General features: G+C 33.8%; 3 protein-coding genes and 1 long non-coding RNA gene across 7 annotated transcripts; 1 reads left to right on the top strand and 3 right to left on the bottom strand.

Annotated features, from left to right (window-relative positions):
• Nucleotides 1–1,962: 1,962 nt before the first annotated feature.
• Nucleotides 1,963–3,755, bottom strand: LOC105319545 (uncharacterized). Its single transcript, XM_011417130.4, has 4 exons — nucleotides 3,594–3,755; nucleotides 3,107–3,265; nucleotides 2,467–2,595; nucleotides 1,963–2,163 (listed from the first exon to the last, which is right to left on the bottom strand). The coding sequence occupies exons 1-4, from the start codon at nucleotides 3,658–3,660 to the stop codon at nucleotides 2,012–2,014; spliced, it is 507 nt and encodes a 168-aa protein (XP_011415432.3). The 5' UTR covers nucleotides 3,661–3,755; the 3' UTR covers nucleotides 1,963–2,011.
• A 5,419-nt stretch (nucleotides 3,756–9,174) lies between these two features.
• Nucleotides 9,175–12,262, bottom strand: LOC117689892 (uncharacterized). The gene is made up of 3 exons (XR_010713993.1): nucleotides 10,442–12,262; nucleotides 9,519–9,638; nucleotides 9,175–9,322 (listed from the first exon to the last, which is right to left on the bottom strand). It is a non-coding gene; the product is annotated as an uncharacterized lncRNA (long non-coding RNA).
• Nucleotides 12,263–13,181: 919 nt separating this feature from the next.
• On the bottom strand, nucleotides 13,182–19,797 carry LOC105319547 (uncharacterized). Of its 2 annotated transcripts, none has more exons than XM_034472261.2 (10): nucleotides 19,665–19,797; nucleotides 17,635–17,798; nucleotides 17,111–17,276; nucleotides 16,786–16,952; nucleotides 16,516–16,669; nucleotides 16,186–16,410; nucleotides 15,925–16,059; nucleotides 15,739–15,834; nucleotides 15,216–15,294; nucleotides 13,182–15,080 (listed from the first exon to the last, which is right to left on the bottom strand). In XM_034472261.2, exons 1-10 carry the CDS (start codon nucleotides 19,756–19,758, stop codon nucleotides 14,480–14,482), a joined length of 1,881 nt encoding a protein of 626 aa, XP_034328152.2. In that variant the 5' UTR covers nucleotides 19,759–19,797; the 3' UTR covers nucleotides 13,182–14,479. The 2 variants fall into 2 exon arrangements, with proteins under 2 accessions (XP_034328152.2, XP_011415436.3); XM_011417134.4 differs by having other exon boundaries at nucleotides 19,547–19,682.
• Nucleotides 19,798–19,951: 154 nt separating this feature from the next.
• On the top strand, nucleotides 19,952–23,406 carry LOC105319546 (uncharacterized). Of its 3 annotated transcripts, XM_011417131.4 has the most exons (4): nucleotides 20,019–20,086; nucleotides 20,382–20,505; nucleotides 22,541–22,616; nucleotides 22,827–23,406. In XM_011417131.4, the coding sequence occupies exons 2-4, from the start codon at nucleotides 20,392–20,394 to the stop codon at nucleotides 23,030–23,032; spliced, it is 396 nt and encodes a 131-aa protein (XP_011415433.3). In that variant the 5' UTR covers nucleotides 20,019–20,086; nucleotides 20,382–20,391; the 3' UTR covers nucleotides 23,033–23,406. The 3 variants fall into 3 exon arrangements, with proteins under 3 accessions (XP_065940694.1, XP_011415433.3, XP_065940693.1); XM_066084622.1 differs by lacking the exon at nucleotides 20,382–20,505 and having other exon boundaries at nucleotides 19,952–20,086; XM_066084621.1 differs by lacking the exons at nucleotides 20,019–20,086; nucleotides 20,382–20,505 and adding an exon at nucleotides 21,347–21,545.
• The last annotated feature ends 4,148 nt before the right edge of the window (nucleotides 23,407–27,554 follow it).

Below are 27,554 nucleotides of genomic sequence, written 5' to 3'. Positions count from 1 at the left end.
GTTATTTAATTCCAAAGATAACCCTAATATACCTATTATCGAGGTATCTTTAATACTGTTCATTGATGGGACTCTCCTCAAGCCCTGACTTGAAGGACGTGGGCGTAAATTGAAACAGTTGCAATTATTTTTGAAATGCTTTTTTTTGGCAATTTATTTGGGTATGAAGGTATCGACATTGCAGAAAAAAATACATTATCTGTGTTTTGATGATTCGATCCTGACATAGTCGAGATTATTTCGCACGGTCCGGGTATTTTCTTATGTTGCTGAAGGTTTCGATAAATCGACGAATTACACTGTAGTAAGAACTGGATAGTGGAGATTTCAGTCCTGTATTTTTATAGAGCTATGAATCAGAATCTGTTTCCATAAGAAATAAGAAATTTCATTTGATACGACTGAAATGTAAAACAGTACTGAACTTAGGAAAAAGTTCTTTCATAAGATATAACGTAGTTAGAGTATGCTTTGTGAATAGATCCCCTGGAGAAGAACATGACTGTACTCGTTTAAGTTTTCCATAGTAGTTTAGTTACGTTATCCACAAAAATTATTTGTTGTTTTTAGAAATTTTAGTAGCAAATAACGTGTGAAGAAATAAGGATTAATTGCGATCTAAACAATGTGGAATTTTCTTTTTAAATTTTTGTGAATAATAAAAAATACATGTAGTACCAAATAATACAAATGGTTCTTGGTACGCATTTTTAAAAAAAGTTCTAATTATACTCGGCAGAATGTAATATAGAATGCAACCTTTATGAGACATTGTGATTTTCGGGTTCTTTGTGCTTGAGCTTGTTTGTGTACACATTCCCTTGTGATTTTGAAGATTAGCACGTGTTTTAATGACTTTTTAATTAAATATCAATGACAGGCCCTAAACGGCGACGTATTAATTTTAACATGTTTCAGATTCTTGTTATTTTGAGTCTTTGTTTTGTGCATATTCAATATACTACATGTATATCATGATTAATTTCAGAAATTGTACAATATCTTTATCCAAGACCATTTCCTCGGAACAGAGAGGGCGGGTGGCCCTTTTGATTACAAGAATATAATGTAAAACAATTAAAAGTTGATCAAGGCTTGCAATTGTATTTGTATAAAAACTCAAAAATATAAAACCAAATATTTTTTCATACATCTATTGTTTGCATTTGCATATATATCATGAGGTAACCCCTTATCTACCACATATATCAATGTCGCAAGCCTGTCACCCATTGTCAAAATAGAAAAAGGCAAGTTTAGTTTTAAAATGTAGTTACTAGTATTGTATTTCGTATTAACAAAAATTACGTGGCGTACATTTTTTTAATCAAATTGTTACTGAGAATAGAACTTGTGCATAATTTAAGTTCAATTTAAGCTAACTTGGTAAGCATTTTATTAGAAAATATCAGATGTATAAACGAAGCAACTAAATCACCGAGCTCAAAACATTTTTATTTAAACTTCTGAAACAGACACAATTGATGACATTTTCCAAGCGTCAATCAAACAAATCAACACATCATCAAAGACTCTCTTAACATTTAATAGGTCTGAAAACGGTAGTGCATAACATACAATCACACTGAAGACACAGGGAAGAATCTTGTATTCATCATGCAATATCTTTTTATTTTTTTGGAAATAAAACTTCTTATTAATAAGTTATTATTATTTTTCATTGGAAATATTCGACAATAGATTCTTCAATATATGCGTTCCTTTTTTCTCTCTGTCTCCCTATGTAAACCATGTGTTTGTCTGCATAGCATATTAATTCACTTGTTTTAGGACTCTTCGAGCAGACTGATTGAACTTCTTCGCTTTTCCGTCTCATGTAAAAAGTAATGCATTTCATTATTGTTTTAAAAAAGCCATATTTGATTAACAAACAAAGAAGAACCCTTGATATTTAAATAATGCACAAAACAATTTGCATTTTACATACAAGCAAATATGAACCAGAGTATCTAAAACTTTATTGCAATAAAGATATACATCCATGTATGTTTTATTTTTTGTAGTGATTTTTGGGTCGTTTACAGATGTTCTTGTCACAACCAGGACATATAAGCCCACCCTTGTAACGGAAAGTAGTTGGTCTGGCACATCGTGGAGGTGAAATTATTGGACAGTTGTTAGGCCTAGGACAGAGTCGATGAGCTTTCAAAACACCAACAAAAACATAAACTGCACATGCACGTATACAAATGCATAGGTGTCAAATGTTACATTCCATAACATATGCTTCGATAATTAAGTTATCAATATTTGATCAAATAGATATTAACTTTAACACATTAAGTAAAAAGGTAAAACAGATTAGAAAAATCAAGGAATTGGATAAATTCAGGTGATTAATTTTTATGCCTCAAAGTAATTACTCAAATGGTTCCTAATTTTAACACCGCCTAAAAAGTAAACGTAAACTATGCTGTGTGCTTTGTGCGTAGTTCGTGTAATTACCAGGACAACACACGGCATAACCCTTGCCAGTGGTACACACGTGACCGGATGGACATCTTTTTCTCTGACTACATGTCACTGCGTCGTCATTCACTTTGTAGGGAACTCCCGTGTTGCATGGGTTGTTTCCTGTAAAAAATGAAGAATCGTAATTGAAACTCCTGAATAAAGCGATTTTCACTTTTGATATTTAGAAATCTACACCTTCCCATTAAATAAATTCGGTGTAAGTTAGTCCGTTTGGCATTTGTGGTCTACAGGTACGATCTCTTTTTCGTTAATTTGAATTTTAGAAAAGAATAAATTTTTACTTTATACGTTAGAAATAAGGATTGACTAAGACATAAGGATGTTTTTTGAAAACAGTCCATATTTCACTTTCTTGATTAGACAAAACACAAAACCTGCGGTACAAGGCACTGTTTTTACTGGGCCGTAATATTCATGATCATTGTCAATCGTAAATACTTTTGGCACACTAAACACAACTGACTGCGCTTTGTTCTAAGGTACATGTAGATTGAAAATCAGTTAACGTAAACACTTATTTCGTAAATATTAATTAACATGAGTATTTTTAAAGTTTACATTGAATGCAATCTTACACATCAAATTTGTTTTATAAGTAAAATGTACACACTACGACAACAAGGTCCCTCTCCATCGACGGGGGTGAAACAGAAGAAGCCTGTGGGACAAACACTGAGCTGTGGGTCCATGGTCTCACCCACACATCTCTTGGTCAAATGGCGCCCAAAGTCGCATTTATCAAACTCGTTATTTGGATCCGGGGTAGCAGCTGGAAGGTATTCCAATTTTTGTTTTAGGTAGCACTGTACTTTGTACAAACGATGCTTTTTTGCTATGATAAATTTTGACTTTCAGAATTTATAACATTTTTCATTCTTAATACCTTGCAAAAATACACTCCTACTATTTTTTTTTTTAAATTTGATCATCTATGATATAAGATTTATAATCTTACCCTTTCTCCTACTAAAATGTATTTTGAAATCTGTGAATGTTAAACCGTACATTCAAAGAAAAATTTAAAGCTGTATTTATGCCCAATCTGAAGACGCATATATTGTGGATTTTTTTAATTAAAAGGTATATAATAAACTTACCTCTATAAGCTTGCACACAATTGAAAAAACAAAAGGAGATTAGCAGCGGTGTTAGTAAACACTTCATGTCGACAGTTTTGTGCGTTATGTCCTAAATTCAGCCCTACAGACAAGAATTTCGCAGGAAATACGAAGAACCTGTAATACACAACGCATAATTGTAATCTCATTTTAATTAATGAATAGAAATGACCTAGAATTAATTAACAGCTGTTTACTTGGGAAAGGCGTCAAAGGATGCCTCCATTTTCGATATTTTTAAAGTGTCTTGACAGAGTTTTTGACTTAACAAGCTAGAATGTGTCTTAATCTGGTTTTGATAAGGTTACTGTTTTGTCCAGACCATGCTTAAAAGATTGTAGATCGCAGCATTTGATAGAATTAAAACAATGTCCTCGACTTGATTTGAAATTTGTTTTTTCGTTAAGTTAATATACATTAAAAAACTGCTCGGCATTCCTTTTTATTTTTAAATAGCATTTTTCTTTTACAATTTTCAAACTGATGTCTCTTATTTGTATTATGAATCATGACATTGCTTTTTACATGGTGCATAATTTAAAAAAATTGAAAAAGCAATTTGCAAGGCGTGTCATCTGAAACTCCTTGAATAAGAAAATATACTGAGAATACACAGATTTATGCATAATGAAAATTAGCCAATTTTGGGTTACATTTATTTCATTGAAAAAAATGTGCCAAATTAGCCAGCATTACAAATAACGCCACATCAGATGCGCTACTCAATGCTTTAAAAAAAATTCTGAAGTTTTCAAAGACACACGATTAATGTAAAATATTATAAAATTACACTTAAACACGATGAACTAACTAATATTCCGTATACATGAAAGAGAAATGTCAAAAATACTTATGCAGGTGATTTCCCTGTTATCATTATTCTATTTTAAGACATGTTTCAGATACAATCGAAAAACATTTTTCTAATAGAAGCTTTCAGGAATGTTTGATATATCCTTGCATTTCATTTAAGACTAAAAATTTAAAAGTTTTCAAACTTAATAAAAAAAAATGTGCTTTAGATTGATATTTTTGCATTCTAAATATGTATATAATAATTCGTGATGAAGCAAAGCAAGATTTTTAAAAAAGTTATTATCTAAAATTTTATTTATACTTCACCTTACTAAAGCTTATAAATAAATTAACTTTAAATACATTATTACATAACATTAAACGACCTGCATTGTAAAAACTGAAGTACCACAAGGTATTTGATCTCTTAATTGCGGCAATTAAGCATGATACCTGACAGTGACATTATGGGAACAAAGTACTAGGTTCTTAATGCATGTTTTTTTTCTTTGTACGTATTAAAGACATATCAGATAAACGTTTCTAAGAAGATTGTTGAAAAGAACATGACCCAACTCACAGAATAAGAGTAGTGTTGACAACTTGTCCATCATGGTTTTAAAAGAAGTAAAAATACAATGTTAAATATGTCAAAACACGTTAAATGACCGACTTCCTTTCAATAGGAATTGTTTTTTCTCTCTTTTTATTTAGCAAAAAGGTTGTAATAAAAATAATCGTAGTTCTTGGTAAACAGCTCTTAATTCATTGTAAGACCATGTCAGTACACTAATAAACAACAAATTAAACAATAATTTCATGTTTTTTTATGGATTTAAGAGAAACGTCTTCAAACAACGTTATAGTACAAGCTGACAAAACAATAGTACGTTCAGTCATACTAACTTTCCTCTCCGTTTGTTTTTCCAAGATGACATCTGCATATTTGAGTAAGTTGAAATCTAACCATGTATTTTGTGAATTCAAGTTGACCAAATCATAAGTGACCATTTGGAAAATTGTTGCTCTAAATTACATCTCAACCGGAGAGATACGTCCAGCATCGTTCGCTCAAAGTTTAAATACAAAAAACAAAATAAATCAAGTTTTTTGAAAACCAAACATCTGTTTTTATGAATTTTGAGCTTTTCATCCATATGATTGTTGTTAAAGAGTGTTACGGTTCACCCCTGCGAATGTGTTCGGAATGTTTTCTTTATCGTTGCTAAGTACGTACTAAATCCAGAGATGCTCAAATGAAAGTTCACGAGACTTCACCGATATTTTTTCAGTTCCTGTGAAATTTCGAGCGGAAGTACAAGTGTTCGGATAATATTCTCAAAATACGTAAGTACTGGTCGTTTTTTATATCATATCCTACTTTGATTCATGTTAAAACGGGAAAAGCTTTCAAGATGTATGTCTTATTTCACCATCTAGCAGTTATTTATTTTAAACGATAATATTCAGAACAGAGTTATCCTTCGTGTTCAACCACGTGTAGAGTAGTTGAAAATATAAACATTGGGTTGTTTAATAAAATCATAGCCATGTTTGATGCCTGTGGTGTGCAATACCATGTTTTAAAAAAAGTAATGGGTGTCTGTTTTGTATTAAAACATAGTATATCGAGCCATTTTTAAGGAACATTCTGCATAAAATGGTATAGTTTGTTTCACTATTGATATTATTACTAGGTCAGGCGCGGATCGAAAATTAATCCTCAGGAGAGATCTTTTTTAGGCATGTTAGTTGTTGCAACAGCAGACAAAAACTAATTTTTGTATAGTCACATTTATTTCTAGAACACATTCTTTTCACCAGTTAATGAAGATAAAGTTTAAAATCAATAAATCTCTAGATTTTATATTTGACTACAAGAACCTACTAGTAGATCTGCTGTGAAATAGACTTTATACACGAGGTACGATTTTTACTGCGAAACTGAAAGGGTCAAATAAAACCACGTGGTCTAAAATTTGAATGACAATAACATTCGCAGGGGTGCGGTTTATCAAAACCAAAAATAGTATTTACTTAATAAGGTTTATCAAACTGAAAAAAGTGTATACTTATGAATAATAAATGAATTTTATTACCAGCAGCTACTCCATATCCCCACAACCCGTACGATAAATGCGACTATGGGCGTCTTTTGACCAGAAGTTGTGTGGGTCTGACTCCAGACCCAGCTGGCACATATTGCCCAGCCGGTTACTTTTGCTATGTCCCCAACCGATGGAGAAGGGCCTTGCTGTCGACGTTAGTGCCTTAACTTGATGTCAATATGTAATATTAGTAATGGGCAATTATAAATGAGTTACAATTAATTTTAACAAGATGCCTTAATTAAAGGGTCATGGTCACGATTTTGGTCAAATTGAATTTTATTGTTTTTATTATTATCAGTGCTTTAGAAATGTATTTCTAATGATCATGTGGAATTTGAGAGTCAGTCGTAGAGTTATAAGCAAGATACAAGGCTCACAATTCCTCGTCATGTAAACAAGGCTCGTGCCCTCTTTTTGTTTACGTAGGTTCAATATACCATTGAAACCCCTTTTTAAGCTGATTTGTCTATATTCTTATTCATTTTAAGCATAAATCAACAGTTCCTAACGTTTAACACATTCATTTTAGGTCTAAAACTTGAATTTTCACTTCAACATTCAGATTGTAAACAAAAGCTTTGTTTACATAGCACAGAATTGCAAGCTCTGTGACTCGCTTATAACTCAACAAATGATACTCAAATTTTGGTTGCCTATTAAAAATGCCTTACTGAAGCATTGTACACATTAACATGGGACAAATAATTTTTGACCAAAATCGTGACCATGCCCCTTTAAGCGCCTGATATAAAAAGATAAAGATTTGAAAAGTAGTATAGTCGTCTAATTAGATAAAATATATTCTAGTTTTTCTTCTTTCTTTCCACAAAACAATCCGCGCAGTACAGGAGTTCCCTACAAAGCCAATGATGATGCAGTGATATGTAGTCAGAGAAAAAGATGTACTTCCGGCAACGTGTGCACCACTGGCAAGGGCTATGCCGTATGTTGTCCAAGTAAGTATGTAGCAAAAATACGATAATGTGGTTCAGCATGTTAAACATTTAAAAGATATCATTTTCAAAATGTTTACAATTTGTTTGTTTACTTACTTGCTATGATACCTTTGATCTTTTAATGTGTATGGGTAGGTATGTGGGTGCGTGCGTGCGTGCGTGTCAAAAAATCGGTAAAGACTTAAAATATAAAAACTTTGAAACCACCGATTTAAAAAAAAAAAATAAACAGAATATTAATAAGACGACGGTTTTTTATTTCTTTAAAAGAAAAATAAATTTGAAGATTGAATACTAGTACTCTTCAGTCTACGTCCTTTAAGTTTGATTTCAGGTAAATCTTTCCAGGGTTGTCCGGTTTATAATTGTCCGCCTGTCAGACCAGGATGTGCTCTTCCAAGATATTATCTTCTCCAATGAAGATTCTGTAAACACTGTGGTAGAGACATTTTTCCTCGACCATATATGAACGGGCGTTAACTGGTTGTAAACCGTGCTAGTGCATGTAAACGATGTCTTCATGTACCTTCCTTTGCAAATATACATGTGCAAAAAGATGATATAAATTGTTTACCTGCGATACAAGCATTAATGATGTAATGCCATACCTAAATAAAGAGGTACGGTCACGATTTTGCTGGATCATTAGAAATGCATTACTATAGCATTGTAACCAAGAGCTCGAAAATTGAGGTTTAATAAGCGTTGTGATTTTTTTTATGGTTTTCTTTAAATATCTCTTTTTCGAATATATTTTGTTAAAATATATAGAACAAAAAAAAACCTTTAAAAAAATAAAAGCTTTTATTTGACATCAAGAAAAAGGGGCTGACCCTTCAAATTGGGGACCGAAATGACTCTAAAGTCTTACAGTTATAACTTCTGTGAAATATTTTGTAACACGTTGTAGAAGCAATTATGCTTATCATAACGTTGTTTACCTATACGTGAAAATTGGTTTCGTCCTTGTTTCGTAATTGGGGGTTTTAAAGGACCAGAAGTCCGAAATGTTTGAAAAGCAATATTTGATAAATATGCTCAAAATAATGTGCTTAACAATACCCAACCATAAATTTTGTTATCTTTCCTGAAAGGAGTAACATGGTCGGCCCCATAAATGTTCTTTTCCAGATGTCTCGAAAACGGTACTTACTTTCTAAACTTTTGTTGGAAAAAATGTGTTTGAAATGACAAGAGCTTTTTGACATCAAAGGACTGACCCTACAAATGTACTACAGAGAGCGTATTCAATATAATTATATTTAATATATTTGGTATTTTATGTGATAAAGGAAAAGGGCGGAACCTTCAAATCAGGGACACAGAGGGGTCTATACCTCTTCACTGAGGATTTTTTAATAATATAATTTAGAAGCAAAATTGTATTTACACATACAATAAGATAATTATCTCGTGTGTTGTGTAAATCAGGGGTTTTAAGGGACTATAAGTCACCAATTTTAATCATTTTTACGTTAAGTAGTAGAAATACATGTATTTGGAAAAGCGATAATGAAGAGCATTAAGATCCCACTCCCATTTTCAGATATGTCTCGTTGACGAAGATCAAAGGCAAGGTCATTTCACCTTCTAAAATTCACAACGAGATCGTGTCTAGTAATTATTACAATGATAGTGTTGATTAATATAATTTTATAACAAAATCTGTATATAACGTTTAAAAGATAAATTTTATTCCAACGCTTTAGTAAGTATATCAAATTTTACAGTTTATTGCATGTTAGTCTGGCATGCATATGCAAGAGACTATATCATGATAAAATTCAGATATAGTTGTACTTCTTCATCCAAGGACATCCACCCGGAACAGAGCAAGCGGGTGGGCCTTTAATTACAAAATAAAAACAACAATCAATTAAATTGATAGTACAGATACTTGCATCTAGACAAAATAGATGGACTATAGTGATTCTCAAAGAATAAAAAAATAAACATCAAGAAACCAAAAAATATATGTTTTTATTTTATCATTGATAATATTTCAGCTTTGTGTACATTTTATGAGGTAGCCCCTTACTTACCACAGATATCAATGTCACATGCTCGGCACCCATTGCTGTCATAGTTAGGCATGGCGCACCCAGGAGGAATCACGACCGCGGGACACATATACGGTTCACAGGAGACAGGGTATTTCATATCTGTCAGAAAGAATCATTGATTTCACTTGAAATGCCTTTTTATAAAACTGCAGAATTAGATAACGGATACTCAGTTGCAACGCATCTGAAGGAAGTCAACAACAAACCAAATGCGATATCTTTGCATGCGTACAGTTCGAAGAAGATAGGAAAAAAGGAGTTTTGAATTTTCAGACATATTATCTACCGTATAATTTATTGCAAAAAATCACGAGCCTTGTAGGACCCTTGATATTTTATGAAATATTACTGAAAATGGAACTTTTTACGTTTTTACATATACATTATTTAATATGTTACGCTTAAGAAAATAAAAGATGCATACATACTAAAGAAACAAGTAAATAACCACATGTAAGCTCAAAGCATCACTTACACAATTTTTAGTGACATATCCGATGGATGACATTTCCAAAACGTAAATCAGATTATAAAAACTAAATCAGACTCTATAAAAGCATAATTGTAATTAGGAGAATTAGGGGATGCAGTTCGTGTAGTTCGTGTGTAGAATTTCCATCACAAATTTTTTCTATTTTGCTATTTCAATATGGACATGCATATAGTGACGATTGACAACTGTTTAAGAATGTCAAAGAAGTCAAATAATCGATATGATATATTTTGTACACGGTAGAATATTTCTTGCCCCCAGGAGCCTGAGCGGGACGCATTTCTGCGGTAAATAATATTTTTTCAAAGTAATAAGCTTCAAAGTCATATGTAATGTAATGTATTTTTTGTATAAAATGTAAAATAACAAAAATAACAAGTAATTTTAGTATAAAGATTGCAATACTCACAAGGGAACCCACAGCAGGGTAGTATGCAGAGGATACTAAGAAGGAGCACAGTTCGGAGCTGCATGGTTTTGTTCTTGACATCCTTAATTGTTTGAGTCCCTTTTATAGGTCTGAAAACAGTAGTTCAAAACACACGTTTTTACAAATAAAAGGCAGGGAAAAACTTGTAAGCATCACACAATGACCTAGATTTTTCTTGGAAATGTTCGACACAGATTGTTTCGTGTACTTTTTGTTAATCATTTTCTGCTTCTTTTTTTTGTAAAACGTGTGGTTTTTTTCTTATGCTTGAAAAAAATTACAGCTATTACTTGGAAGATAGCGATTGCTTAAAAACACGTCAGGCAATTCGAAATTTAGAAGGCATGCATGAATTATTTTTTTAGGAAGTACTGAATATCCGTTAATTATTGTTAGAATTTTCTAATTTATATTTCTCACAAAGTCATTAAATATTTCTTTTTGTTATATATTGTTATCTATTTCTCTTAGGAATAATCAAATGTTTCATTTACTCAAAACGGAAGAAAATCAAGGTACTACACATTTTGAACAGTTTGAAATCTAGCTGTATTTTTTTCTTAATAATTTACAGTTTTTTATATGATATCAATATAATATCGTATACGTAATAACATATTGTTCGCTAGTTGATTTACACAGAACATTTGAAAATCATTGAACAAATTTATAGTGTCCTATTGTGGCACTTGTACCCACAAAATTGAGTGTATGACAATCTACATCGCCGGAAATCAGCGGTCATGCAGTACGAGTGGGTAATGGTGCTCCGACGATGGACGATTGAACACTTATTATTGCAAACTTACAAATGGTAAGCTGATTCTCAAAAATTACAATCATAAATTTTATTTGGATAAGACTTTAAGACATTAAAGTGGAATTCCTTGTGACGTTTGACTCAGTTAACTGATGCATGTGATAAAACGTGACCATCCTTGTGCGAGTTGTCAATACAATGACGGAAGTAAACACGTGTGACGCAACGAGCATTATGTCTTATTAGTAATTTACTTATGGTATGTAAGTCAATGTCCTTTAATGTGTGTGAATCATAATTACTAATGTTATAAATCAGTGACATGGTTACCCATTAAGTATTTGTTTGAAAATTACTTCGGATCGTTTTGTAAAAGGTGAAAGGATTGGCCAGCAGCCTTGCTTATTCACGGGAAATATATATGTACCAACTTGTTTTACAATATATAATGCGCTAAAATTTAAAAGGGATTCTTTAAACAGTTGTTTTGGGTATGTGTGATTCAACAATAAAACATTTCATATTGATAAAAAAGTTATATTTTTGGTGTTTGTTTGTACATACACTCATATAGAAACGCGAAAATTTCTAAGAGGATTTTTTTAAAAAGTAAAAGTAAGTAGTTGACATCAAGTTCACAGCCCCTTCACAAATTTAAAGCTAAGAGTAAGTGATATATAATATGCTGAAATTTGTTGTAGATTTATGATATACAGGTATACATATTTTGTGAACAAAGAGTCATAAGTTGGCTACTCGAATAAACAAAAAGAAAAGTTTTATTAAGGAATGCCAAGTTGGCTTGATTATAAACATCATAATTCTAAAACAGTTATGCCGATAACTATGTCATAGGAATTCATACATTGATAGTTTCTTGTTGACGATGGTTGTTAAAGTTTTTTACGGTGATTAATTTGAACGTAGAGAGAGAGGGGGAAAGAGAGAGAGATATATCAATAAGCACATCTTATTTTTGTAATCTAAACCGTATATTAAGATTCAGTTATTGGGGTTGTTTTCGAGTGGATTAAAACAGACATATACCGGTAAGTTGCTACAAAAACATGTTCTTCAAACTTAGTATTTTGATACACTTTTTTTTTTACAAAGATTATTCCGTTTTATGACAAATCTCAATATATTTCTAAACTTGTAATAAGACAAGTTGCTGTCCTTTAAAAAAGGACCGCCATACGTGGACCATATGCATGTGTTTCTAATTAAAATTAAACGAAAACGTGAATGCCGTAAGATTATAAAAGATTTCACCGACTCTAGCCCCCTGCATTTAACCACTAAATGTGTACGTTGTATTACATGTACATATATGTATAGCCCTGACTTTTTATCTCAGAATTGAAAGGGTTCATACACGTACTTCTAAAATTACTATGATCTATATTAATGAAGATTGCATGTATAGTATCGGGCTGCATTTGGCGAATTTTACTATTTGCGCACACATTACGCTTCGCACTACTTTGTTAACTATGCAGTGACAGCTTTGTGTTAATTAATTCATGTTTTAATGCATTTTTCTTGGGATTTTAACTTTTAAACAGTGACATGATTATTCAATCATCCATTATATACAGTCATACTTTTATACAGTGACATGATTATTCAATCATCCATTATATACAGTCATACTTGAGTTCTTTAAAATTTCTAATCGGGAAGTATTCTAGCCTCGCCTACTATAAAAGTAAGGTGAAGCTACATGTGCATTCAGAAAACAACTTACAACACATTGCAAATTATACTATTTGATGCCTGTTTAGTTTCGGCATAACATTAATTTATTTAATAATACTGACAGTTAATATCACATGCAGACCATTTCTTTAAAAGGAATTCTTTGTTTCTGTACTGTTTTCCGACAACTTTACAATTACTAGTACATCGCTTTTGAACTTATGGTCACATACCACTATTTTTACCCCGTGCTCATTGACCACGCAAGTAGTTCCATTCTAAAAATGTATGTATTATTTCAAAAATTCCTAGGGGTACTAAATGGTCGAATTTGGTTCCTTTAATGGCATGGATGGAAAGAAGAAGGTTTGAAAAAAAATACAGACAGGAAAATTTTTAGAAAAATTATCTTTACAGGCGCAATAGAAAGGGTGTAAAGAGGCCAATGTTTACACAAATTCCAAAGTGAAAGTGAATTTTTCATGGTAGGGGCTATTTTAGGGGCCATATCTCAGTCCCCTCTCGATTGATTTTCCTGTAGTTTGGATATGCTGTTGGACTAGTGTCATTCTATAGGTATGCTGTATTTGAACTCATTTGAGCCGGTGGAATTTTTTATATGATTTATTTTTGTATAAAGGAATAAGAGGGGAAAATAATTGTGGTCTGTGTCCTTATGGTCACATACCACTATTTTTACCCCGTGCTCATTGATCAGTCAAGTAGTTCTATTCTAAAAATGTATGTTTTTTTCCAAAAATTCCCAGGGGTGCTAAATGGGCGAATTTGGCGCCTTTTAGGGCATGGATGGAAAGAAGAAGGTTTGAAAAAAAATACTAGCTAAAAATAATTGGGAAAATCGTTCTTTAAAGGCGCAATAGGAAGGGTGTAAAGAGGCCAATGTTTACAAATATTCCGAAGTGAAAGTGGATATTGCAGGGTAGGGGTTATTGTAGGGGCCATATCTCAGCCCCCTCTCGATTGATTTTCCTGTCCTTTGGAAATGTTGTTGGACTAATGTTTGTCTGTCATTATGCCAAATTTGAATAGATTTGAGCCGGTGGAATTTTTTATATGAATTTTTGTTTTATAAAGGAATAAGAGGGAAAAATAATTGTGGTCTGTGTCCTTATGTGTGCATATGGCATGGAATCCCGATCCCGATTCAGATAAACGTGTGCTAGCCTGGTTCCCTGAGCTACCCGTTACGCACAGGAACCAGACTAGTTCATGCGCAGGCTGAATTTTCCCCATAGCATCCGGTTTAACCTCGCTTATATATTTTCTGCGTTGACCTCAGGGTCCACGCAAAAAAGAGTACAGGAAACTTTTGAATTTTTTTTAAGAAATCATCAATTTTTATGTAAATAAAGTTTCTGAAGTCATTTACGAAAGACAATAACATTTGATACTAACATTAACAATTGATTGGCTAGGCAATAAATAACAATGCGTGTAAAAATTGGATTATATAAATATAAATAATTTCCCTGATTGGAATATAAAATTAATACTATTTTGTATATCACAGTCAATTTAGTCACATCACTGCTCCTGTTTTAGGAATCTTCCGGTACTTGTGACAGACAGTCGTGGTAAACGTTAGAACCAGATCCCGACTGGTCTTTACTCTCTCTAAGACTGTTCTTCAATATGGATGTCGTGGTATGATCGTACGTATCATCGAACACGTCGCTCAGTTTACTCTCTCGAATCACCTTAGCCTGACAATTGTCGTAAAGAGCCTCCACTTCTTCGTCCGCCTTCTCCCATTTAACTTTAAAAGATCTTAGATGGTCGTAATCCCCATCGCGTGGTTTTTTCCGAATGAACCGATTGTCGTTAAAATCCTCTTTTAATTCCTCATCAACAATGCCATAACCGTCCTCGTCAAAATGAATGGCCAATCGTTTACCATCGCAAAATCTCCTCAACGTTGTGTCCATCGTGTCAAAACTACTGATGCTTCCCGTACATGGTTCTGATTGGTCAACAGCGGCGTCTATGGCAGTGTATGTGATCTCTTCGGACGGGACGAGGATGTTGCTGGGGTGGTACTTTGAACGGCCATACCTTGTTTCACCGGAAGTGGAAGCCCCTTCGTCAACAGGATGTACGCCACTTGGGCGTCTCTCATAACTTTCGTCTTGGTTGTTTCTTCTGTGAATTGAAAAAAAAAAATATTTGATGGATTAAACTGCAAAAGACAAACGCAATTAATATTTTTACGATAAAAGAATTATATATTGTATAATCAACAACCTGAAGAAATATTGGCACGTTAGATTAACTCACGTTTGTCTCCTTTTTGCGGCCACAGCAATCATTACCATAACTGCCACAAAGAAAGAAACTCCTCCGATCGTGACAGGGACTGTAACAAATACAGACGAAATATTGAGTGTGCTCAATGGTCGTGGCCACTTTTAGACTTAATTAATGTCTTAATGAAGAAGAACTCTATATGAAGATACATGTATGTGGCTTAAAGCGAAAATAATTGAAAGTTTTCTTTGCAAAAGACATATTATCACCAGTTATTGCATTCGTTGTCTCTTGCTGATTTCAGACCTTATGTAGAGAGTAATTGGCTGTCTGACCGGGTTTTTTTTTTTTGGGGGGGGGGTATTTCCAAAATGTTATTTTTTATAAATTTACCTTATTTCAGTCATTACAATTGTTCAGTCTGGTATATTAGTAAACAAACACGTAATCGGTAAGAAATTCTCTCTCTCTCTCTCTCTCTCTCTCTCTCTCTCTCTCTCTCTCTCTCTCTCTCTCTCTCTCTCTCTCTCTCTCTCTCTCTCTCTGTTCTTACTCAGTACGTCTCTGTGGGATCCTTGCTGTCCATTTCCAGTATTCACATAGAGCGTGTCGTCGGGTTTTCCGGCGGGCTCTATAACTTTAGTTGTGTCTATTTATAAGTATAATGAAACAGAATCAGCATACTTGCAACAATTATTTGGTAAATAATTTGCTTTCAAACTAAGTTTCCTATCCATACTTGTTTTGAGTGCAGTGCCTCCCGTAACTTTATTTGCCTCTGTGACGCCATCTGTTTGTCCGGTATCCCCAGATGTGACCTTTATTCCAGTACCTGGGGTCAGCGGTTTATGCGTACTGTTGTCTGTTGTTTCACCTGTTAATTATATTATATAAACATGCAAGAACTGGTTTTCTTTTGGTTGGAGTTTCGAGCTGTTGTTCATTCACATGTGATTTCACTTAAAACTTAAGTTCCATAGACCTAATGTTTCAAACTTACGACATTTTTCGATGGAACAAAATTCTATCACGCCCTGACTTGTGAAGCACCAGGGGGAAGGGCGGCCATCCGGGTTCCTACAGAAGTTCTCGGGTAGGCGCTGTAATTCGGTGCTATTACCCGCATCATGCCAGGACATACACGTGGCCCCCGACACCGCAGTACTTTGTGTGCCCGAATAGTCTGCCCCAGCGTCCGATTCAAGGCACTCCTTTACCTTTTCCACTGAAAAAATATTCATAATATGATTTTTATATAATTATCTATGAGAACAAATTTCAACAACAAAAACAGAATTGTTTTGGCAATTATGCAGTTATTTAGTGGTACCTTTATATTTAGCCAGATATCCAGCCAGCGTAAAGATCAAATCGGATTGGAAGTGTAGCCGAATACCCTTTCCGTATCCATAAACTGTGTTCGGGAGTTTGGTGCCCGATAATTTCACTAGCGTAGGAGAAAATGGATCGATTCCATTTTGTATCTGTGAATATATTTCATGTACGTTTGTATTCGTTCATTGCAGTTGATACAAACTAGAAAGAATCATCTGTTGGCAGATGATGATAATTCTAATCTTTAAAAAGAAAAGATGGATACCTCCAAAAAATCACTTGAATGAACATCGAAGAGAAGGAACTGGAGAACTATTCGCGAGCCCTTCTGGTTTAATATGGTTATGTAGTGATCGGCGTTGTTAGGGTATTCACCATGGTAACGAGGAGACGAAACCTTGCCTTCTGTATTATTAACTGTTTTGTCATAATCTGAAGAAAATAGAAGTGCAAGATATGAAAGGAAGGGTTAATTACCAAAGGAAAAGATTGTTTTTGATTTAACAAATGTAATTTATTTATATTTTTACAATTAAATAGCATGCATATCAAATGGGGTTATTAAAAGGGTTTACTGAATGAAAACGCACCTTCTTTGATCGCTGAGAATTCGGCACGAAACCCTTTACTTTCGTATGAAGAATCTGATATCATCCTGAACGCGCCTTTTGAAGATAAAATGACAACCGAGAACGGATCCCATGTTCCGCAATACTTTGTCAAGAATTTATAGCTCTCTTCGTATCTGTAGAACACCTGGCAATAAATCGATAAGTTATGTAGAGATGCGAGACCTTAGCAAAAGTTGATATACATTAACTAAATGACCTGTTCATAGACGTCACTGACGAAGATTTTCAAATTAACGTGTAGTATATATAAAACAGAATGCATCTTTGCCAGCCAAGTATCCGTTTCATATCCCCTTTCTAATGAAGGTCTGGCGCGGATTGGACACTTGTCTAGCGAAGATGCCAAAGCAGGCATTTTTCAGCTACTGAAATATTAAAGTTTGTTAACATTTTTTCAACAAGAGTTTGTCTTTTATTATTTTAATAATCTTATTAACAGCAGATATCAATAACAATTTCATTTTTTCAGATTTTTTCCTTACTTCTAACGCGTCTAAAACGCAGTTGAAGCTGAATTGAATTGAGAAATTGGTGAAGGTGACTAAAACTCTGTCCGAGTCCGGAACATCGAACCGGTACACTGTGTTGGATGATGGCGGGTAGTTGGCGGGGAAGTTATCCGAGGTAATGACGCTCGTTGTCTGCCCTAAAACAGAAGTACAAGCAGTTAGCTAAAACAGAGAACAAGCAGTTAGCTAAAACAGAGAACGGGCAGTTAGCTAAAACAGAGTACTAAGAATGCGCTAAAACAGATAAGAATCAGTTAGCTAAAACAGAGTACAGGCAGTTACCTAAAAGAGTACAAGCAGTAAGCTAAACAAAGTGCAAGCAATTTGTGAAAACAGAGTACAAGCAGTCGGCTAAAACAATTAGCTAAAATAAGTACAAGCAGCTAGCTAAAACTTAGTACAAGCAGTTAGCTAAATCAGAGTGCAAACAGTTAGCTAAAACAAAGAACAAAGAATTAGCTAAAACAGAGTACAAAAAGTTAGCTAAAATATAGGACAAGCAGTTAGCTACAACAAAGTACAAGCAGTTAGATAAAACAGAGCACAAGCAGTTAGCTAAAACAAAGTACAAACAGTTCAAGTCCAGTTATTTTCTCAAACAATGTAATGGTACATGTACGTTCATGAGGAACACACGTAATATTGCGACCTTACAATTCACAGAAGTATATTTGCATTTCCATTGTTCTTTCCCACTGTAAGCCCATACGGAGGAGCTGCAATTATATCTCTATAATCGCAATTGCTCTGTCAGTATACTATGACGTCATAAAAGTGTAACGTTATATATACTTTTCCATGACGTTATAGATTTATACCACTATACGATACATCATGTGTTTTTCTCCATCTCCATTAAAATTGACGCATTGACATGTAATATTAAAACATGTTTTTGATAACAATTTAAAGGAATTACTGTTATAACATATCATTGATTCTGTTAACAAATCTATGTGAATTAAAAAGATACATTACAGTCTGAATGTTTACTTTTGATGTAATAGCTAAATGTCAAGGTCTAGGCTAATACAGGGTATTTGCGAGTGGTAAAATGCAAATATAAGTAATAAACAACGATTATTTAGTGAACATGGCGTTATGAATAGCAACTGCTCTGCTGGCATATTTTCCATGATGCGCTAGCGCGCATCATGGAATATGCCAACAGAGCAATTGCTATTCATAACGCCATGTTCACTAAATAACGTTGTTTATTTCTTAAATATATATGAGATAATACGTAAGAACAATTACGTCTATAAACAATATACCCATAGTGTCAGAAAAAAAAGAATTATGGAAGGCACTGGTTGTAATTGCGGAAAATTAACCTTAAATTATCAATTTCTTAATGAGGTGATTTTTAAGTAGTTATACTCATTACTACACACATACCGAGACATTCAGTTTATACATGTAGGGTTACTATATTAAAACCTGTAAATTTCTCAAGGTTGTTATACTTAAGGCTAAACTGTAAGAAAATCTAAACAATGTGTACAAATGGTGTCATAATGGAAAATGAGATTTTATGTAAAGACATTGATACTGACAACCAAAATAAAATAAATCTGCATTTCTGAATGAAATAAAATTATAAAACTCCGCACCATATCTATAACGTTTATGATTATTTAACGTCATATTATTATTTTCTAAACGTTTCATTAATATTTTCTCCATGGTTTTTTTTCCTCGTTCATTTTTAATCTCAAATAACGATCAAAAATTCATTTGTAAAAAAAGACTGACCACCGAAACACAAACATGTAAATAAACAGCTGTTTCCTACAGTTTGTTTTGAGTGTCATTATATTACTTGTAGTAACGAACTTGTAGCCTACTTAATAGTATTCAAATCGTAACACCAAAATAATCTTACCTGCAGAATATAAACTAATGAAAAAAATAAAAACACAGCCTATGAACAAAAATCGGTCCATTTTATAAGAATCTTGTCCTATTTCTAACGGTTGTCATTTTAATGTGACCTTACTCACAATATAGAAAGGATGCAGGATGTCCAAATAATGTAAGATCCTGAACATTTCCGTAATCAGTGGCGGATCGGAAAGTTTTCTTTTGTTTACACATACATGTATATACTTACATGTACATGTTTACGAAATTGATGCTTTATTAATGTAGACTTCTTAATCGTCTAAACTGCGCAAATGCATATGATTATGCATGTATATGTAGTTTTGAAGTGAAAATAAAACGGCAAATAAATAAATATCACAACCTTTTTGTCAATGTCACCCATAAAGAAGTCACCGAGTAAGGGGAAAATCTCAGTTTTAAAAATAAACAGACATCTTTCGGGAAATCTTTTCATTTGACAATGACGTCATAGTCAGTAGCCGTTGAGTGAACGATTTGAGCTGCATTCATTATACTCAACACTGATCCAGCGGTACAGGTACGTGAGTAGAGTTTGTGTTGAAATTGTTTCGGTTTAAACAGTTACACATACGTTTATATAGCGGCTGGATGCCTTACGATGGAACATGATGTATTTCCTTACCACATATTCTTCTGTTTGATTTGTTTTAATCTCAATAAGTCACTGTGTGTGATTCTCACAAGACAAATTCTCGTGATTATGTCATTCCTGAAATTACATTTTTTTCATACTGCTTCACTTTTCATCATGATTAGGCATGCCGCTTTATCAGTCATTATTTGTTTTTAATTTATAAATACATTTGCATAAGATATAGTAGTATGCAAAGTCCCAGTCAACCCCGTACATATAGACGAGAAAAAGAAAAAAACGTGTGCTGTTGTACACAACGGAAAAATTATCTAACCCATGGACTCTTGCCTCCTTATGTTATGGTATGCTTATTTAACAATTCAAAGCACTAGATATTCATTTTAAACCAGACATTACTGCCTGGTGATGAGTAAACATTTTTACACGTGTGCGGAGTAGTAAAAAGATTCAATTATTACGTAATGATCGACCCTTGCTGTCTGACGAAGGATATACCCAATCTCGCATAAGAAAATCAATTATAGAATTTGTTCTCCACAGAATATGTTGGCATTGTGTGCTTAGAATAATAAATAGTAACTCTTATTTCAATTTTAAACAATTAACACTGAAGAACAACAGAAACATCTTTCCATCTTCGCCATTTCTATGGAGAATTTTACTATGTTTCATACTGATATGCGTTAAGTTCTAGAAATTCAAAACTCTCACCTACTTTTAATATATAAACATGTAATTAAATAGATGTACCAATTAAAGAACACAACCAGGCGCTTTCACCAAATTGATGTACCCTCTTCAAAAATATGAACCAACATCGAAACCTTTCAGTAGTGTTTATATCATTAATTTATCAGCATATTTATTAAAATAATTCCAGTATCGCACCATACTTTAGAAAAAAAACGCGCTATTTTTTAACTTTGAATATGCTGTGAATTCAATTAAGTGCACCTAACTTACATGTATATGTCTGGCGTGCTTTCAGACATGCCTCTTTATTTAATTATATATATAATGTCCGGAAATGACGAATAGCTGTTGTTCAATGATTTAGGATAGTTGGGGCGGGGGGAAGGGGGGGGGGGGGTCCGTGATCCGCCACACACTGTGTCTGGGACATCGCAGACATGGCCGGTGTAAATATAAACCTGTCAGAGATAACACAAGAGGAATACTTAAGATATCTGATCTGGGGTCAGTCCTTGTTAGAACGATAATTTAGCTCCTTTTTGTAAACCAAGTGTAGCTATATTTGGGTCATAAACTCCACGAGCATACCGCAGCATGAATTTCAGTTCGATTACGTTTTAGTGGATTGTTGGTGTTTTATTAGTATGATATGATTCCTTGAGCAAGATCCTTAATCATGCATTTCAGTGTAAGTATACATGCCTGTATATATTGTATATAGAAACACATTGGTGACATGCGTTGTTTTAATTGTATCTTACGCTAGTTCAGACGGTGTTTATAAAAAGTTATGGAGTTGTGAATTCGTGAACTGAAATACCGTACGCGTTATATAGTGCTTGTATCAAAGAACAATCGAAAAAATCTAAAATACATTATAATGACCCTGGTATGATTTATAAGTAATTGGTAACTATTAATTATCATTCGAAATCTTTCACAAAATTGATCACTGATAGCGAACATTTGACATCTTTTTCAATTTGCCCTTCAACAGGTGCAGAATATGTGCATTTTACCGTTCATTTCAAGAATTCGTTTGGAAATGTCTTTATTACGAGCACACAAAAAATTCTTTGGAGCGTATAGCTAAAAAAATTAGATGGTTGTGGCTAGAGGTGATTGAATGCCCAGGTTTTAGCAGCAGGTCAATAATATGTATGTTTAGTACTAACCTACATAATCGGAATGTATTCTGGTCTACAGCCTAGCAGTCTTTGAATGAGCAATATATTAGTTTAAAAAGATATAAAGATATTGACCGGTCCAAATTTGACATATATACAGTACGGTTGTATAATCTCTCTCTCTCTCTCTCTCTCTCTCTCTCTCTCTCTCTCTCTCTCATTGTAAACCGAGAGATAAATATTCCAGCTAAAATTATCTACAGTATACAAGTTCATGCACTGTGTATACATAGTGACGGTAACCATGCTGAAGAGATCACAGATACAACAATTCCTAACCCCAGATACAGTGTGAATCGCTCTGTGTGCACATTATGAATCACACAGAGAGAAAACGCATACACATATACTTTCACACACACTCTCTCTCTCTCTCTCTCTCTCTCTCTCTCTCTCTCTCTCTCTCTCTCTCTCTCTCTCTCTCTCTCTCTCTCTCTCTCTCTTCGATTTGCCTTTTTACAAATAATGAAAAAATTCTCTCTCTTTTGCTGGACAGGTGGGCAATAAAATGGCCACGCCTAGCAACATCCCGAGCAACGAATTTATAAAGAGGGACCAAACTCTCATTGAAGGTAAACAAAAATAAGCCATGTAAAACCATTAGTTTACAACAATGCAAAGAGCTGTAACTCTAGATATCCAAAAATAATGATTTTTGAAATGGTGCACTGATTTAATGAATTTTCCTGATATCATAATAGCATGCTATCATTGTCGTTGTCTTTGTCGTCAATACTATATAATTGTTTCTCAACCTGAACGATGTGTGTTATATACTGTAGATATAGAAGAGGAGAAACAGCTGGCCTTGTTTGTGGGGGTGGTAATCTTAGGGGTGTTTTTCGCCGTGGTAGGGGCAGGGCTGACCATGTACTGGATCTACAGAAAGACCCACCCTGGCGCCTACAGACACAGCAGACTGGATGACCTTCAGAGGTTACGGTCCACTTCCAGCACTAATGATGACGTCAAAAAGACATTGGCATGAAGACATCAGAAAAAAACACCGGCATAATGACGTTAGAAAAGACATTGGCATGATGACGTTAAAGCGACATTGCTGTGGGGACGCCATTTTTATCATACTTGATTAGTTCATTCGAAGGTTGTTTATAAATACGGGTATCAACAAGTTTGTACACATAATATGATGATTGATAAATTGTTCAATATTTCCAAACTGTGTATATGTGTGCTTTTAATTTTGTTTTCGTACATCGAAGTTCCAAGGAATGTTTGTTCCATCAATTGTTCAATATTTTCAAACTGTGTGTATGTGAGCTTTTATGTAATTTTGTTGTTGTACAGTTCCATATAAGGAATGTAAATAAATGATACATGAGGAAAAGAACTGTTATAAAATAGTTTGTCAGTCTTTTGTCGGCAGATATAAGGGTCGTGGAAGCAAGACAAAAATAATCGTAGACGAAGATTCTAAGATTACATGCATAGAAATCGTGAGACAATTTCGTATCGATGATTAAAGTGTATTCTCTTCATATATTTTTTTAATCTTGAAATAATTACAAATTTTTCTCATCATTATGGCATTCATAAATAAAAAATACATGGTTAATACTGTCTGGAAATATAAGCTATATTTGGGCGAGGGTAAGAAAACGTTTTCTACCCGAGCCCAAATATCGCTTATATTTCAAGACAATTATCATGTTTTTATTTATCCTGGAATATAATATCATATTTTGCGCCACAAATGAGCTTTATTCGACAAATTTCGCTGCATATCTGCAGTTGAAACCATGACGCCATGGCGTAAACGAAGCAAGAAAGATGACGCCACAATGCATCTGAAAGTCAATTATATGCATAAGGCTATATTGGGGCTTTGGTTTATTGGGTTACCTTTATTCGGTCAATGCATGGGGTAGTTGCAGGATAAAAATTGTAATGGTTTTAATTTTTACAATTGAAAAATAGAAATGCAATTACCGGTAGAATCAAACATTTCGAAATGACATTGCCCATTAAGAAATAAACAAGGTTAAATGTTAACCGGGATTTGAACTTAGTTGGTCACATGATTCAATCCTGTGAAGCCCAAAGGGCTGCATGATATATGGTCACGTACCAATCAATTGAATGCTTTTTTTTGGAAATCGGCGGTCCCATAAGTTACACGTCAGGTCGTGCAAACAAATTGAATACCGGTACCTCGCGTTACCTCAAAATCCCTGTGTTATCGTGTAGGTAAGGTTAAATTAATGGAAGATCCACTGTAACAGCCACATTCTCATTTGTGACGTCGCACTTAATTATGCATAGAATCATTATTTTTTAAAGCGTCGAGCTAATGCTCGGCAGCCTTCTAGCGATCGTCTGGATTGGCAATCGTCCAATATTCATGCTCTGCACCGCCTTTTAAATGCGCATAAGAAATAAAGTTCCTTTAAGTATCAAACGTATTACAAGATTTTTATTCCATTTATTCAACTAAATTGTGTACAAAAAAACCCATCTTTGCCTCCCTGGTTAATGACAACTGATTGTATAAGTATAAATTTGCTTAATCAAGAAATGGCGGATGAATACAATAAGGTGTAAACATTTACTAAATAGTAATTTAGTTTATCGCTTAAATTTTAATTTGAGACCGTGCCCGATAGAAATAAAATTTGATATGTAAATTTATTTTTTATCGGGCACGGTCTCCAAAATAAATGTAAGCGATAAACGTATCTAGTGATTTTGTTGCAATAAGAAAACACGATAATGCAGTTGTTTTGGTCGAGCATTTTAGATAGCACGTGTTGTGGATTTGTTTGTAAACAATCATACCATAGGTAATCATGTTTCAAACGGGAATTGATATAAATAAAAGTATGTTTTATCATTATAATTGGGGACACACACTGTTAATTATTCAAATTATGAACCTGTGAAAATTGTTTAAAGACTGTTTAAAGCAGAAAGAGAAATATTTTTTTTTGAACTTTGATATTTCTTTGATTTTTGTATCCATGATAAGTTATTGTATTATATAAACGCATCACTACCTATTTTATAAGGAAATATACTGATTTTTTTTTTAAAAGCAACACAAAACATAATTAATTTGCTTTTTTATTCTAGTATTATTTGATATACGACTATAATTATATAGAAGAGAACTGGCCCTGAAGAAATTCAAATTATTGATATCATATATATTCTATATAAAAGAAAATGTCAGCTCGACGCCTTTGTGGCCGTTCCGGCCTTTGATTTTTAAGTTACAGTCTCATAACTGCAGTGGTGTGTTCATACCAATTGATAAACGCGCGTTAGCTATGAGACTATAATTATCTTTGAAGAAATAATGGTTTAATGCTTATATTTACATTTTTTAAAAACTTCTTGCCTTGTCTGCAAAAGTGAATTATACCATTTAAAAATCCTATTTTATCCTAAGGTTAAGTGTGCTTTCCATATAACCGGCATCGCCGGATTTGCCGGTGTTGCCTAATTCGTCGCCGGATGCTGGAACGCGCGTCGCCGGCGAGCGATTTTGGCAACGCAATAAACCGTTGCCGATTAAGCCGGCGAGCAACGTTAATGGAAAGCGCCTAGGGCAAGATCTAGTAAATTAAAGGTGCCTACAGGTTTATGAAATCTAAGATATAAATTCTTTTAATGATGCATCATAACAATATCTTTGTTTCATAGGGTGTTCAAGAGCTAAAATATTTGGTAAACACAGTGAAAAATCATGTTTTAAACAACCATTTTCTATGAAATATGAAGGGTAAAAGTAACAAATCTCGGAGTTTTGTCCATTTTTGACCAATGAAATACATCTAGATTGCCTACAGCCTCTCCAAAAACGACATTAAACAAGCTCTTGTCCTCCTCTTAAAAATGAAGTCAAATTGAATATAGGTAACGGACTTATTTTTCCGGTGATTAAATATAGAATGTCAAAATATTGTTTTATTTTCTTCATTATTCCTTTAAATTTAAAGAATTATGCATGATGTCATAATGGTTCTAGCACAAAAAAGACAGTCTAGAATCATTTACTAGATCTTGACCTTAAGGTCAATATCTAAAAAGTTAATGATTCCAGACTGTCTTTTTGGTGCTAGAACCATTATGACGTCATTATTGATTTGATGAATCTTTTTTCCGTATTTTACGGCAAGGAATTGTGTAGAAATTAAAACAATATTTTGACATTCTATATTTAATCATGGGAAAAGTACTCCCGGTACTTATATTAACTTTGACATCATTAATATGTTTTACGGTGTGACCGTTGGGGCGAGCGCAGAAGGAACCACACATCTGTCATCATTGTTAAATGCAACCCGTGGACTTGCCCTAACCAAAAAACTTTGGCTTTGTCTCGAAAACTTTTACCACCGCAAGGAACCCGAAATTATCAAACTTTTATTCCAATGGCCCCTTCCTAGTCTTATACACTTAAACAAACTACCACTGAGCATTAATAAAATGTTAAACAGACTTACATTGTATTAAAATATTTTGATAAACACAACGCCGTATTTTTTATGTAGATACAATTATGTTTTATCTTTTCTTTACCTTTTAATAATGATCATTAAAATCAGTAAAGATAAATTTTGTTTGTTATTTCTCATTTTGTTCCTTGTTGTAACCCGTGTTTTAATTATTTTCCTCAGTGACATTAATTTTGTTTTAAATCTTTTTAATTTTTGTACGCTATATAAGCGTTGTAGACATGTGCCCTCACCCCTTTCTTAGTGTGTGATATCCAATATTATTTGACCACATATGCAACTATATAACAAATACATGTACCGGTAGATATTTTAACAGTTTAATTCTTTTCATTTATCTATTCATTACAAAATGACGTGGCTGCACGTAGATCTAATAATGATTAGACTTTTCTTGCTTAATAATTTTTTGTCACCTACCTAACAGCTGCCTAACGTATGCATATATGATTGGATCAATATGACAATAAATTTAGCATGGAACTTGCATGTGTATTTACTAAGCAAAAAAATATCATCAAAACAAAACTAATCAGCCAAAGAGTCACCGTTAACACTGATACTGAGTACTTCCTACATGATCCAGTTCATATGCTTGATCCACCTCTAAATGTATCGCGGGAAATTAAAACGCGAGATCTTTGTGACGTCATAGTTAACATTCTTTTGCGCTTGACAGTTTTCGTCGGACAAATTCGGAGAAGGAAATGACGTCATATGTCAGCAAAAGTTCAGTTACGTAAGTTTATGTGTTGTTTACTGTAATGTTTTTAGAAGGATTTTTTCTATTGTTAAATGAAAATGATGTATGCGATGTAGAGGTATGAATTTACGTAGAAACACTTTCTGTTCCACCATGTTGCTATGCACCGAAAGGATCACTGGGATAGTAGAACGTTTTCACGTGGCCTCATAAAATTTTCTTTGAACAATGTGCAGATTTCAACTCGAATTTCCTCCGTTCGTACACGTTGTCTATGGAGCTCGCTACGCGAGCGGCGCTTCGCGCCGCCTCGCTGCGCTCGCTATAAA

The sequence above is a fragment of the Magallana gigas genome, chromosome 5, assembly GCF_963853765.1.
Source record: "Magallana gigas chromosome 5, xbMagGiga1.1, whole genome shotgun sequence".
Lineage (NCBI taxonomy): Eukaryota > Metazoa > Mollusca > Bivalvia > Ostreida > Ostreidae > Magallana > Magallana gigas.
Note: the sequence above shows the minus strand (reverse complement) of the source record. Positions and strands in the feature narration are given on the sequence as shown.

Coding starts and splice junctions, on each gene's coding strand:
- LOC105319545 (XM_011417130.4), bottom strand. CDS start 3,660: ATGAAGTGTTTACTAACACCGCTGCTAATCTCCTTTTGTTTTTTCAAT. Junction 2,596..3,106: donor AGAGGGACCTTGTTGTCGTA/GTGTGTACATTT, acceptor CATTTTTTACAG/GAAACAACCCATGCAACACG. Junction 2,164..2,466: donor TTATGCCGTGTGTTGTCCTG/GTAATTACACGA, acceptor GTGTTTTGAAAG/CTCATCGACTCTGTCCTAGG.
- LOC105319547 (XM_034472261.2), bottom strand. CDS start 19,758: ATGTGTAAACAAAAGAAAACTTTCCGATCCGCCACTGATTACGGAAAT. Junction 16,411..16,515: donor ATATCTGGCTAAATATAAAG/GTACCACTAAAT, acceptor ATATTTTTTCAG/TGGAAAAGGTAAAGGAGTGC. Junction 15,081..15,215: donor GCCGCAAAAAGGAGACAAAC/GTGAGTTAATCT, acceptor TTCAATTCACAG/AAGAAACAACCAAGACGAAA.
- LOC105319546 (XM_011417131.4), top strand. CDS start 20,392: ATGCAAAGTCCCAGTCAACCCCGTACATATAGACGAGAAAAAGAAAAA. Junction 20,506..22,540: donor TCTTGCCTCCTTATGTTATG/GTATGCTTATTT, acceptor TTTGCTGGACAG/GTGGGCAATAAAATGGCCAC. Junction 22,617..22,826: donor GGACCAAACTCTCATTGAAG/GTAAACAAAAAT, acceptor TATATACTGTAG/ATATAGAAGAGGAGAAACAG.